The sequence below is a fragment of the Sturnira hondurensis genome, unplaced genomic scaffold, assembly GCF_014824575.4.
Source record: "Sturnira hondurensis isolate 20B ecotype Veracruz unplaced genomic scaffold, ASM1482457v3 Scaffold0024758, whole genome shotgun sequence".
NCBI classification, from domain to species: domain Eukaryota; kingdom Metazoa; phylum Chordata; class Mammalia; order Chiroptera; family Phyllostomidae; genus Sturnira; species Sturnira hondurensis.
The window spans coordinates 1,103,549-1,119,168 of NW_028097389.1; the positions used below are offsets into that span (position 1 = coordinate 1,103,549).

The 15,620-nt window shown below is 33.7% G+C and overlaps 1 protein-coding gene across 1 annotated transcript in view; it reads right to left on the minus strand.

The window, feature by feature from the left end:
- The window catches only part of KLHL1 (kelch like family member 1), a 342,020-nt gene that overhangs the window by 173,488 nt on the left and 152,912 nt on the right, over positions 1 to 15,620 (minus strand). The window contains exon 4 of the mRNA XM_037038628.1: positions 415 to 611. Coding sequence (XP_036894523.1) covers positions 415 to 611 — 197 coding nt within the window. The remainder of the gene's footprint in view (positions 1 to 414; positions 612 to 15,620) is intronic.

The following is a 15,620-nucleotide window of genomic DNA, read 5'->3' on the forward strand; positions in this document are numbered from 1 at the left end:
GTATGTACTTACATACATACACTGTGTCCTCTCAAGGTAAAAAGGAAGAGGTAAAGAAAAACTTTTATGGCACAGACTGCTAGCTCTTCAATACAAAAAAAAAAAGGAAAAAAGTGTAGCTGTGGAAGTGGAGGTATAAAGATAGATATGCCAGAACAGTTTGGAAAAATTATTTTAAACAACTCTTAAAATCTCAAATAGTCGATATCTGAATCTATATGGTCTATAAAAGATAAATTAAGTGATAACAATATTCATTATGTAACGACTTATAGTGCCCCATAATAAAAAACAGACCAAGCATGCAAAATTTATACTAGGCTTTAAAAAGTTGCTCGGTGCAATAACAGTAATTATTTGAACCTCTGATAATACAGCTCTGTCTCTGTCATTCAAACTATGAAATTTCCTTACCATTGTGTAGCTGTGCGCCACCTTCATTAGCTCAATGCAGCCCTGAGCATCTGCAAATGCTCGGATGCCTAAACAGTTGGACGGATGCAGAAGCTTCATGAGGAAGTGGCAGCACACTTCTACTACCTGGGGAAGCTGGAGCAGGCACGCAGCAGCCAGGAGGTTTTCAATGGTGTCTTCTTTTAATTCCAAACAACCTAAACAGTAAGTGAAGAAGATCATGAAACTCTGTTTCCAATATGAAATAACATGTACTATTGTACTACTCAATCTGCTGGAAATAATTGGAACCTAGATTGATAAACAAGATAAATGTAACTCCATAAAGACTAGTAATTGTTTTAAGCACCTTGCTTTTTCAATTGAAGTTCACTTATAATATTCGTCTCAGTTGTACAAGGCAGTTATTCAATATTTGTATTCCTAATGAAGTGATCGCCGGGATCATGAAGTGCAGTAACCACCGGTGTAGCCCTTTGAAGTTATTATGATATTCCTTATGCTGTACATTGAACCCCAGTGACTTATTTTATATCTGGAAGCTTGTACCTTTTATTCCCCTTCACATTTTTAGCCCTCTCCCACTCTGGCAACCGTCAGTTTGCTCTGTGCTTGGAGATCCTTTAGGCCCGGCAGGTTCACACCAGGTTCCTGTAGACGAAGACCATTCACAGAGCCGTTGGGATGCCTGACATGCCTTTGTTCACAGGTGGGTACAAACAGATTGATTGTTTAACTGATTAATAATTGCAGAGAATTACCTTTTTGGTTCTTGTTAATGGATAATATAGAGCGATGATAATGGACATGGGTTCTATTCAGAGTAAAATTATTTTATTTATATTATTTAGAAATTATCACCTTACTGAATATAAAATTATAGCTCACTGTTAAAATGATTCATCTTTTCCACTTTTGCTTCCTCAATTTCCTTTTAAAGACTATTCCTAATATGTATCTATTGAGTCATATTATTGTTTATCAGTGTCTGTAATTTTTTATATCTTCCACTCACTATGTCTCTAGGATATTCATATTTTGTTTATATGTGACATTTTAAACTTTACTTTTATTTTTAATTTTAGAAGTTCTCTCCATGATAATTACTTGTACTAAAAGGTTTATAATATTTTCATATTATATACCTTTAAATTCAGGAATATTTCTTTGGTATAGAAATATACTGTTTAACTCTACTTAACAAAGATTTAAATAACTTTTAATTATAAATGTTTTACAAAGGGGAATTATTCATTTTACAGAATTTTAAATTAATCTGTAAATATCAATTTATATTTAAAGACTGAGTTTTAAAAATATTTTTATTTCTGATTTCTTTATACTGTTCTGCCCTTATATAACATTTTTACATTTAGTTTTAACTATAATTAAAACAAAATAAGCCCTGGCTGGTGTAGCTCAGTGGATTGAGCACGGGCCTGCAAACCACACTATCACAGTTCGATTCCCAGTCAGGGCACATGCCTGGGTTGCAGTCCAGTTTCCAGCAGGGGGACTCATGAGAGGCAAACATACATTGATACTTCTCTCCTTCCCTTCCCCTCTAAAAGATAAATAAATAAAATCTTAAAAAAAACAAAAACAAAAAAAATAAGTATCTATGATCTCAGTTTAACAGAAAATTTTGAGAATTTTAGGTACTTTTCGGAAAAAATGTTTCATTCAACTTTTTGGGTTTTCTAAATTTGAGGTTTGACTTAGCCAAACTAGTTTTATTCGTATCTATTTTTTCTTTTAATTTTGTTTTTATTTCTTTATCGAGAAGGTTTTATTGGTATTCAAATACAGGTGCCTCCATTGTCCCCCCACTACTTTCATTTCCTTGAGTTTTTGCCTCTGAAAACCCACATTGCAGCTTCGAACGTTTAAGACAGTGATTAGGCCTTACATAAAAGGAATATTTTATTTCATTGGTGAACATGGAAGACATGCTATACTGAAATTGAAACTCAACTGTAAATCTATAAGGAAATAAAATAATTAGGAATATCTTCATTATTAATATACTTTCACCTAATTTAAAAGTTAAAGTGTACTCTTGGAATTTTTACTTCATTTTATTTTTTAAAGCTTCTTTTTTTAAAGAAATTTATTTATTTATTTTTAGACAGAGGGGAAGGCAGAGATAAAGAGAAGATGTGGTTGTCTATCATGCACCCCCTACTGGGGACCTGGCTTGCAACCCTGGCATGAGTCCAGACTCGGAATTGAACCAGCAAGCCTTTGGTTCACAGGCCAATGCTCAGTCCACTGAGCCACATCAACCAGGGAATGGAATTTACATTTGAATGTTATGATGCTACTATCATTTTTTCTTAGATTTCACCCTTGTTCATCATGAACATTTTTATGGCATGTTAGGGAAGTTGTCTACTTCCAAGGACAAAATATTTACTAAGAAAGACCTTATACATGGAATGCCTTTATTTTTTCCACATCAAACTTTCTGTTTTGAATTTTTTATTTTATCCTGCAGTAAACTGCAAGAATAGTGCAATGAACACCCCTAGTAATCTTTACCTTGTTTCACCAAGTATTATTATTTGTCACATTTGTGTGTGTCTGTGTTTATAGTTACTGAACAACAGGCATGTGTATTTATGCTACCGTTGCTGAATAATTTGTGTGTGTGTGTTTATGCTATAGTTGCTGACTAGTTTGGTAGTTATTTTCAACCACCACATTTCACTCCAAAATACTTCAGCAGGTACCTCTAAGGGAAAGGGCTTCTCCTACAGAGCTGCAACATAGTTATCACACTCATGACTCTGGTACATTATGACTGCTATAATGCAAATCCCGCCCCAAATCCAGATGATATGCTTTGTAGATTTTATATTTGAATTCAGGATCCAATCAAATTCACACATTATATTTACTTGTTATGTCCTTTAATCAAGAAGATTTTGTCATTCATATTTACATTAGGGGAGAATCCAGGCTAGTTTTGTTTGTTTGTGTGTGTGTTTTTAATAGAATCCTTCAATTTGAGTTAGTTCTACTATTTCCCCATGACTAGATTTAGTTGAAATATTTTTGGAGGGACAACAAGGAGGTGATGTGATGGGATTCCCTTTCTCAGGGCCTCATGGGGGGAGGCTCAGAGGGACAGCATGCCCCACTGTTGATGGTGTGAAGTTTGGTATCTTGTTTGAGATAAATGTTTCAAAGTGATAGAGCGCTTCATTTTGAAAGAATTTTCTCTTTATAACTAGTAAGTAATTTGTGGGTCAAGGTTAATTTTGCTTTCAAACATGACAATTCCCCTGTAGTTTAACATGTTTACTAGATGAAAAACATTATGTTTCACTTATGAGTTCCACTGAATGAGTAAGACAGCAAATGAACCTGAAATGTGCTTCCAAGGGTAGCCAGGGATTTGATGAAGGAAAAAACACAGGTAAAGTGAAGACTTACTGTTTAGAAGGAAAAGCAAGAAGGAGCAAAATTAAACTACTTTTCATTATATATTCATCTCTAATGAAATTAGCTACTTAAAGTTTAGTTTTGGTATAAAAGAGGGCCACTGTCAATAGTATCATTTAGAAATAGTTAAACTTCCAAAAATTTAATAAATGCACAAGGACTCTATCATTTAGATATTATCAACTAGTGGGAAATAGAGTACTGTTGGTAAACTCAGCAGAGAAGACATTTGCTTCTGCAATAATATAAATGACAATGAAATTCTCTGAAGTATTTATATTTCACATTATCAATTTCATTATTGTTCATAATAATGTCCAATAAAATCATTATCTAAAGTTAAAGAATTAATACCAGATCAAATGATTTTAAAACTAATTATATCAGTATAATGATTGATATGTGTATATATCAACAATTATACGAGTCACAGAAATCTGTATTTTGTGTCATTTTTAGATAATTTATGAAAGGCATACCTATATTCATAAAAATAAAAAATAACAAATAGAGAACATAATATAAATACATTAAAATATGTGTTACTTATAACTGATTATATGTATACCAACAATACATACATTCAAAATATTATCATGATTTAACATCTTCAGAGAAATTTCACCTAAAATTGTTAGTAAGGTTATCAAGAAGGTGTTTGCATGCTTCTTAGCACAGATCTTGTGAAAATCAGATAAAAGCTATAAATGTAGATAGTACAGCCTTCATAAATTCCATTTAACTCTGATTTTAGGACATCGGGAAAGTGACTTTCTTTAATTTAATTACCTAATTGTTCGTAATGGCACTTGAACAGAAAGGAATTAACACAGTAGGCCTGAACTGCTCTCCTTGAATAGGCAGTCCTGCTTGCAAGATTGGCTCTTGACTCTTGCCTGAGATTTTAAGAGGGTTCTTACCATTAATGAATAGGAATGGCTCCCTGTACCCAAACTGCATAAGCAGGGTGGTTAATACTGAATACCTGCTCTCCTTTAGGGAGTCTATAATTACGGTATATGCTAAGCAGAGGCTGCTTATGTTATCAATCCTCCACAAAAAAGAAGTCCTGGGAACTCAGTCCTAAGAAATTTTCCTGGTTGGCAACAATTCATATGCTTTGTCACAACTAATTGCAGAGGAAATTATGTCTTGTATGACTTCAGTGGAAAGAGACTCCTGGAAGTTTGCATCAGGCTACCCTTGGAATTTTGCATTTGCATTACTTCCTTTTCTGATTGTGCTCTGTATCATCCATTTGCCTTAAGAAAGTAAAGAAAAACAAAACAAAACAAAAAACAGGCATTCATGTGGCTGTAGGTTGAATCCTGTGAGCTATCCCAATGAACCACTGAGCCTAGAGGAATAGGTCCTGAGGTGTCCCGGAAGAACACTTCAATCCATATTTTGGGCTCTTGGGAGAGAAGATGCAATATTGTTAAAATTTCAATTCACCCCAAATTAAGCTATAGATGTATTATAATCATATTTAAAATCCCAGCAGACTTATTGTAGAAATTGCAACACTAATTCTAAAACTCATATGTAAATGAAATGAACCTAGAATAACCAAAATTGTTTGAAAGGACAAGGTATAATAATGTTACCAGATTTTAAGACTTATTACAAAACTATACTATTTAAAATTGAATGGCGTTAGTCTTAACCTACAGAAATAGAGCAATGAAAAAAATGAAGTCTGGAAATATAATCATTCATATAAATAATGAGTGCTTGCAAAGGTGAGAAAGGAATTCAGTTGAGAAATAATCTTTGAACAAATTCTGCTGGTACAGTCAGATATCTGTGTACAAAACTTTGTTTTAATTCATATCCCACACAATATATAAAACTTACTCAAAATGGACCCTCATCCTAAATGTGAACCCAAAATTATAATTCTCCCATAAGGACATATTTCAGAAAATCTTTGTGGCCTTACATTAATCAATTATTTTTCAATACAATAGGGAACATGTAATTCTCAAGAAAAAAATTAATTTAAGCTGCATTAAAAACCTTCAAGTTAGCCCTGGCTGGTGTATCTCAGTGGATTGAGCATGGACCTGTGAACCAAAGGATCGTGGTTCGATTCCCAGTCAGGGCACATGCCTGGGTTGCAGGCCAGTTCCCTGCAGGGCATGCATGAGAGGTAACCATACATTGATATTTCTCTCCTTGTCTCCTTCCCTTCCCCTCTAAAGATGAATAAATAAAAAATCTTAAAGACAACCTTCAAATTACAATATTAAAGGAACAAAAAAGAAAACCAGTCTGAAAAATCATATATCTGATTAAATATTTTGTCCAAAATACACACCAAAAAAACCTCTTAAAAATAAAACAATAAAAATGGGCAGATGATTTAAACAGACATTTTGCAAAGCAAGATATATGGATAGAAAATGTTCAACACCATTAGTGCTAAGAGAAGGCAAGTTAAAAGCATACATATCACCACACATTAGAACTAATGGTGAAAATGTGAAATGGTACAATTATTTTGGAAAACAGTTTTTCAGTTTTATCACTCAAATGACATAGACATTCCACTCCTAAATGTTCACCCAAGAGAGATAAAAGAATATATTTACATAAAGCCTTGCGCATGAATGTTTACAGCCAGATTTATTTTGTACTGACCAAATACTGAAAGCCGCCCAAATGTTTACCGATAAGTGAATGGATGGACCAATTATAGCATATATATTTAATAACAAAGAAAGAAGAATTGATGCATGCATCATCATAATGGATTATTCCAAGTGTGAAAGAATTGTGCTGAAATGCCTGAGGATGGAGCAGAGGCGAGGAGAGGCGACATGATGGATCATAAATGGGCATGGGAAACGTCTGGGGGAATGGGTGTATTCATCATCCTGATGGTGGCGATACTTTTATGGATGCATGGCTCTATCAAAATATCAAGTTGTATATATGTACAGTGTTTGTGCATCCATGTATCAAACAATGAATAGTTTAAAGAGAGTGCTCAAGTATTAACAAAGATAATTTGAGTTGCATAATGCCTGTAAGTATAATCTGAGGCCTTAATTAAAACATTATTTATAACATCATAAAGATAGCACATACTTTAAGAAAGTGTGAGTTATGGGTGAAATTTCTTCTTTAAGTTCATAATATACAGAACATATTGCAGCCATGGCAACTACACATATGCTATTATCATGACCACTCTATTTTAAAAATAATCTTGTATATGTAAACCTAATATATAAATTTGTGTGTGTATTTTCATTTGTATCTTTACCTTCTCAGATTAACACCAGAAAAGTGATCACAGATATTATGTCAGTGTGATAAGCTATGACATGTAAGATATTTGGAGAAACAAATAATTATTCAGTCTAAATTTAAATACTGAGTCTTCCCATACTTCATAATAATTTAGATAATATTTTGACAGAGCATCTCTTCATCTTTTACTGTAAAAAAAAAGAAGAAAAACTTTGAACTTTTCATAGTTTACCTGTAGACTAATTTTTTAAAATTACTTATGGCAACTTCAGGTGTAAATTTTAAATAAGCAAGCATTATTTGTTTCAAGGAGTTGCAAATATTTTTTTTTCAGCTTGGAATATAGCTAATGAAAGGATGCGTTTGTAAAAGCCAGAAGGCACAAATCGAATATTAGCGAGTGTTGAGCTTGAATGAACACAATTTGAGCTACCTCATGCAAGATATATTCCCTTACAACCTGGGCATTTCTCTCACAGACTTAGATGGGAAAAGGCAAAGATAAACCAGGTATTTGACTTAAAAGAGGAACCTCCAAAAAAGACATGAGTGCTGTTAATGGAAAACAAAGAAATTCTTTGCTTTGTTTCAAAGTTAACTTCCAAGGCATAATGTCCTCAAATGGCTTTCGGTGCCATACAAAATTGGCTTAAAAATACCTATGGCTAGGTGAAATTTTTTACTTAGGGACCCTGGGAATAGGGTAACATAAACCCTTGAGAAAATTTTCTCAAATAAAAAAGAACTATCTGTTCTCTCTCTTGACAAATTGAGAGGTACGTTGTCTTCAGAGATGACTCATTGAAAGACTCAGCACATGGTCAGGAAATGGTCACCTCCACAGGTGACTCCCTGTTTCTCTCCTGCTGGTCCCTGTGCCAAATTCAGACTCAAACAGCAAAACATGTATCAGAAGAGAAACTACTCCTTCACGTCTATTTCTTTTGCATCCATGAAGAAATCTTTACAAAAAGTTTCCCCAAAGTCTTTTTCTCTATATTTCTTTGGGAAAAATTGTATCATGCTGAGCTTAGTCATTACCATGGGTTAAAACTCCAATGATTGATTTTAACACTCTATAAACTAGAATGATACAATTAGAGTTACTGTCCCTTCAGTCAACTGTAGAATAAGAGTGAATGACTTTTGAGTAGGGTACCTCCCATGCGTGCTACGGTTAAACACAGTCTCACTTTAGGTAAGTGCTGAAGCAACTGAGTCTTCAAAACATGCAGCAGTAGACTCACACTCTGAGTTTCTACCCAACAGTATAGATCAATCTATACTGCATTAGGATGAAAACACGTAAAATAGAACGGAGAGGAAAAGTAACATTATAAGATATTGCAAATCTATGCTATTCAATTTTTAGTAGGCAAGTGGTACCACATTAACAATTCTGATATATAGCCATATTTCATTTATAAATTCAGTTATACTGAAAAAAGAATGCATTTTATTAGATTAGGTGCAAAACTGCCTATAAAAGCCATAAAGTTAAATATGCTTTCTTTTGTTCTATCATCTTATCTATGTATCTGTGTATCTGTCTATCTATTATTATCATCTGTCATTTGTTTATCTATTTATGACCTATCTTTAATGGAAAGGTATAGAAATAATATTATCATTACATTAGAAATTAAAACAAAATTATTATTATATTAGTAATTCATAGGGAAGTCAAAATAAGATTTTTTGAGTACTTTTAGATTTATAGAAAACCTTAAAGATTGTACAAATTTTTCTTTTTTTTTTAGATTTTATTTATTTATCTTTAGAGGGGAAGGGAAGGAGAAAGGGAGAGAGACATCAATATATAGTTGCCTCTCGTGGGTCCCCTGCATGTGCCCTGACTGGGAATCAAACGCGATCGTCTGGTTCACAGGCCCGCGCTCAATCCACTGAGCTACACCAGCCAGGGCAGATTGTACAAATTTTTCATACAGCACATACATGTTTTTCCCAGTTGTTAATATTTTACACTGGTATGGCACATATGTCAAATTAATGAACAATATTGTTATATTTTTATTAACTAAAGTTCATACTTAACTCATGTTCCTTAGATTTTTTTTTTGCCTAATAATCTTTTTCTGTTCCAGGATCCCATACCGGATATCATATTGCATTTAGCCATTAGTCTTTGGGCTCCCCTTGGTTTTGACAGTTTCTCTGATTTTCTTTGTTTCTGATGACTGATGGTTTTGAGGAGTATTGGTTAAGTATTTTGTAAAGGGTCCCTCAATTGGGATTTGTCCAATTACAGTTCATTGTAATTATGGGCTTTCCTTCTCGTCACATCTTATCTAGGGTACCTGCTATCGACATGATTTATCACTGTGGATGATGATTTTGATTGGTTAGTAGAAGTAGTATTTGTCAGGTTTCTCTTCTGTAAAATTACTCTTACTCCCGCTTTCCAAGCTGCACTCTCTGGAAGTTCTGATGAACAGCTACGCTTCAGGAGTGAAAAGTTACGCTCTATCTCTTCGAGGGCAAATTAATTGTATTAGTGATTTGTAATTCTACATGGCAGATTTGTAAATTCTTTTCTTTTATTGTTGCTCTATTACAGTTGCCCCAGCTTTCCCCCCGTTGCTCTCCCCTGCCCCGCCCACCCTGCACTCCCACAGTCAATCCCCACCCTGTTGTCCATGTCCGTGGGTCCTTTGTACTTGTTCTGTGAGTAGACACTCCCCTTTCTTTCCTCCCTTTTCCTCTCCCTCTTCCTATCTGGTCCCTGTCAGTTCCTTGTGGCTGTGCCTGTGGTTCTATTTTGCTTGATTGTTTATGAGCATGGTGGCAAAGATTTATGCATTCTTTGTCATTTATTTACTATTCAATAATTATTTATATTACTAAATTCATTAAACTTTTAAGTGTTTCAGAAAAATACTAGAGAGTTAAAGTAATTTGGATTACATTGTTTTATTATTTTAGAAGGCCTCATGTCTTTTTGACAATTAACAGAAGAAATGGATTTTTAACTGCAATTTAGAGATTTGCTACCACCAGATTATTCATTATTCTTTTTTAAATTTTATTTATTTATTTATTATTCTTTTGGATTTTATTTACCTATCTTTAGAAGGGAAGGAGAAAGAGAGAGAAATATCAATGTATGGTTGCCTCTCATGAGTCCCCTGCTGGGAACTGGCCTGAAACCCAGGCATGTACCCTGACTGGGAATTAAACTGTGATCCTTTGATTCACAGGCCCGTGCTCAATCCACTGAGCTACACCAAGCAGGGCTATTCCGTATTCTTATATGTGGCACATTACCAGCACCCTGCATGTTTTCACATTCTCTTCCTCTCTCTCTCTCTCACATTTGGATGAAAATCCTGGATGTCCTCCAAAAATTATTGCAAAGCTATTTTAAGAAACAAAATGACAAGCTATATCTGGGAAATTTGCTAAACTTAGAGTTTGTTAATCAGTAAACAATGTCATACATGCCTTCCGGGTACAAGAGAAACACAGTTTATGTTTTCTGAGTACTGACTATATCTCAGAGTTCCAAGGGCTCACTGGTAAAAAAGTCAGGAAAATATCTAGGAAAGCACCAGTGAAACAGTCAGTGCCAGAACAAGGGCCATTGTTTTGCCATTTCTACCTGCTCACCCTTTCTTTGGGAGGTCCACTGGGTGTCAGATGAGATAAAAAATGTTAGTAGTTGTCATTTATTAAAATAGTTTTAAATCTACCATTTTTACAAAGTCTTCATTTGGAAGAAATAAGAAACTGTTTGCTGAGTAAAAATCTTGACACATTTATACACAAGTGTCTACATTTCTTGACTTTAACATTTTCAGTATATCAAAATTTATAACTCTTAACCTCATTAAGAATATTTTCACTCTGAGTACTAGCTATAGAGATTAAAACAGACTGTCACTCAATGCTCTAAGATAGTTTGCCTCCGAAAAAAAAGTAAAAAAGTAATAAAAATGATCAAGTCATAGTTATATAAATTTTCCAAGCATCTACTGTAAGTGACATAATTTGGCAAGCTGTATACATTTACTACCACATACACATTCATTTTTCTATTACAGAATTAAGTACTTTAGGCTAAACACCTTTAGGTGGCACATGTACTCTTAGATTCAGCATAGATAATGCCATTTCCCTTAAATTAATGTACCCTGAACCCAATTAAGTTTGATCTCTGGATTTAATATTTTGTTCTTTAGCACATTCAATTATTAGTAGTCTCTATGTCTGAGCAACATCATTTGAACTAAAATCAAATGAAAAATACTTCTGCAATGTGTTATTATATTTACTTTTGCCATATTAGTGAGAATGTGTGAAGTATATCACATTGTGTCTTTTAAATTGTCAAATATGAAAAATATTTTATTTGAGTTTTAGAAAATATTTTTCTCAGATTTTAACTGTTGTTAAGCAAAATATTTATTTTTATTTTACAACAAATGATGATTATTCTTTCTTTGTTCTAATGACTGAAAAGCTAAAACAAATTGGTAAGTCATTTCTATGAATACCCAGAATCTTAAGACATTTACTTATGATGCAGATCATAGCATGGGTTCTGTGAATTTGGATTAGAATGCCCTTTGTAGGTCTTTTTTATTTGGATTTCAAAGCTTCATACACCTCAAATATTTAGAAACAAAACTAAGAACAAAGTCATAACATTGTGGCTTTTGTAAATTACTTTTTGTATTCTTCTTCCTTTATGTTCTAATTTAATCAGGAAAATAGACGGGAAATTGAAAGTGTTAAGTATAAGAGAATACAACTTCTCAGTGGACAAATTTTACACAGTATAGAGGAGCGTGTTCTTATAAAACTAGTTTGAATTGAAGTCATTGATAAAGTTCCTTCCCTTAGTTTGCTTAAATATTTTGTGCACTACCTAGAGTTGTGATGTTGAAAAAATGTCAGCAATTTTGATATATTATGCAGCTCAGGTTGGGAGTCCTACCATTTTATCTGTGGCTTGTGGACGTCTTATCCACTTTGTCTGTACTCCAGAGCTTCACAGTATCCAAACTGGTTGATTTTAGGGTTACTTGGTGGGGGGTGTTAACAGAAAAGTTTTTGGAGCACTGCCTTGGCTCTCAAAATACACTTAATGGGTGATTTCATTTTTTCTGCTATCATTCTGCTAGGTCATTTTTAGAGATTGCCACTTTTATTTTCAGACTCGAAGCATTCATCTTTTTCTTGAAATCTGTATATCTAACGGTCCATGTTCATAATTTATATTTCTTAGCCCCCGGGAACTGGAAGTGCAATGGTTCGGGTGGCATTGAGGAATTTTACATTTAATTCTTCAATACGTAGAAATCCTTTCCCAAAACACTAACCTAGCACATCCAGTTATATATAGTTAATGCCTTGTTTTCCCTATTTTATGTATTTTACTCTCAAGCAATTTGATAAACTGTACACTTAAATTAAATAAATATTGAAATGAAGTAAGTACCTGAAGTCCTAAATAGTTTCTTTTAACTTAATTAATGAAATGAGTTTGTAAACAAAAATCAACATTATCCTATTACATAATTATTATATAATTTTTGCATTAGTCAAATTTACTCACTACTCAATAATGCTCATTAAACACATGGAAATAATCAATGACATGTATTTCTAAGTATTATTGACATTTTACAATTCTTCTTACAAGAATGACTTTCACTACTATCCTTTAAAAATTCTTTGTCATTGATTGTTTTTATTCTTCATTATCCTTTCCTCTCACTACTCTTTTTTAAGGGTTTTTAAAAAAATTTTATTTATTTATCTTTAGAGCGGAAAGAAAAGAGAGAAGGAGAGAAATATCAATGTATGGTTCCTTCTTGTGAGTCCCCTGCTGGGAACTGGCCTGCAACCCAGGCAAGTGCCCTGACTGGGAATCGAACCACGATTATCTGGTTCACAGGTCCATGCTCAATCCACGGAGCTACACCAGCCAGGGCTCCTCTCACTACTCTTAAACATTTCTCCAGAGAAGAAGACAAGATGGGGTGGGAAATATAACAGACTGTGAATGACATTCAGCTAGAGTATTTTGACTGATTGAGGAATGTGAGAGGAGAACGATAGTAGCTACAATGTGCCCAAGAATTCAGCTCAAGCACAGAGTGTAACGGAGTCAAGGATCAAGGCATTCCTTTAGGGTGTCATGCGCATGAGATCTGCTCTGCCTGAAATCGGTTTTCCTTGTTGGACAGCCATAACCATCCTTTATCTGACAGAGACAAAACATTTAAAATTAAGTGCTGAGGGTTCTCATTATAGATTAGCTTTGTCAAGCATGAAGGGGAAGTAAACTCAGCAAAGGTAGCGAACCAGGTAAAGTGGTGATTTATAGAAGTCCAAAAAGGGTGTAGGGACAAGAACTGTTTTGTTTGCTTGTTTTTGTTTGCATGAGGTTGTTTTTCCTCACATGCTATTTGAAAATAGCATTGATTATTAAATTCTAAGTGGAAAGTGTTGGAAATTATTTAGTATTTTAAGGTATGTGTTATTTAGAAACATATAAAGTTGGCGCTTCAGTATTCTCAACTGCTAGACAATGCTGAATACCACCAGACAACTGAGCTGTGAGTGAAACTTCTTGAAAATGTGAAATATTAAATGTGTAGTGTTTTATGTGTTCTTAATTAAGTAAAAATAACAAAACAAAATTGTGCTTTAAATTCCAAAGTTATAAAATTGTGACTACTAAGCTTCAGGATGATTTTAAATAGTGCTGTGATCAATCAGAAATAACTCTTTCTTTAAATAGCACTGTTTCCTTTCCTCAGGTTATTCATGGTTTGTATAAAGGAAAATTAATTGTAAGAAACATTTAGGTTTGATGGCAGTTGGTATTATGTTAATGGAAGGTCATATTTTCACTTAATACTACAATAAAAAAGTACATATAGGTAACATTACCTCTTATGTTAATCAGACAGAAGATTGATCAACTTCAGAGCTAATTCAAAGGACATTGAAATGTCATTGAGAAAATTGAATAATGGTTTCATATTAGAGAAATGTTGTTGAGCTCTATACTGAGGCGTTTTCATTTCTGTTTAAGACAAGAAGACTTGACTAACCATTCAGTGTTGCATGCAGACACACACAGTGTTTCTTGTTAACAATAGTGGAAAGATATTGCTATGGTGGAAATATAGTTTATTTTATAAAATAAAAAGTGTAATCTTATTCCAATAAAAGGTTATTTTATTTTATTTTTAGTTTTGCTTTTGTCTTTACAAAATAATTTCAACATTTTATGAAAATTATTAAATCAATATTTGAATTAATAGGAAGTAATAATATATAAAGCCAATCTTTCAACATTCAATTTGTTAGAGAACAGAATTTTCACATCTAGTAAAAGCCCTAAGTTTAAAACTAATATTCTGTTAATGTGCTTGCATAATTCATGTCACTTGAATTAAGCCAGTAATAAAAACTAAAACGTAATTTACTTTTAATTACAATAAAAAATTCTGATGAGAGTTTAAACTATTCAGCCCAGGCTGAATATATTGATGTATACTTTTAATATTAAAACAGAACTTTAAACGTTTCAGCTCCTACTGCATGCGCATTTACTTCATTCAGACATCTGGCAGTAAGCAGAAGCTCCTTAACATGAACTGAGTCTTTAATTAACTTCACTCAGCTATTTAAAAAAAAAAAAAACAAGGAAGTTTAAGCTTCAACGTGATTAAAGAATTGCTTGCTGTTTGGCAGTTGAGTTTTCTACCCCTCTTCTTCATACCACTGCTACGGACAGCTTCCTTTACGTGAACCTGTTCTTGGCAGTTCCCTACAGAAACTGACACTGGGCCAGTATCCCTGCAATTCCATGTCCCATATTTGTTTGAACTCTTTCCTTACACATCAGTGAACACCGTATATTTTTAAGGATGTCAGGAGAGTAGGAACTACATAAGAGATAAGTCAGAAGGAAATCGTTATCAGTTCAAAGACAACATTAAAGTACAAAAGAACCTCAGAGAATCCTTTCAAATATATTAAATGTCATCTTTCATTTTCACAAAGCAATCATCAATTTTAGGTTAGAGCTGAAATATATATAGACAGAAGATCAATAATGTAGACTTTTAAACTTGTTTTACACCATTCTCTAGTGAGAAAATACTAGGCTGTATACATCAAAAGTACGTTTATACCTCCCCCCCAAAAGAAACAATGGATAGCTATTTTAAACCCCAAATTGGGAGGTGCTTTAAAGACAGAGAATATGTATAATCAGCATATTGTCTTCGAGAGCCATCATAGGGCATGGCATGTGGTAGGCAGGTAGTAAACCTTGAGAGGCATTTAAAACATACATGGGCCAAGGATTATTAGCCATTAATGTGCTTGAATTGTCAGGCACCATTGCTACCTGAGGCAAGTAGCATCTGTTTGTGAAGAAGCATGAACCTAGTTGGTAGTGATCCACTGTACAGCAACTGGGGAGTCATTTAAGCTACTCCAACTATTTTGAGGACAGG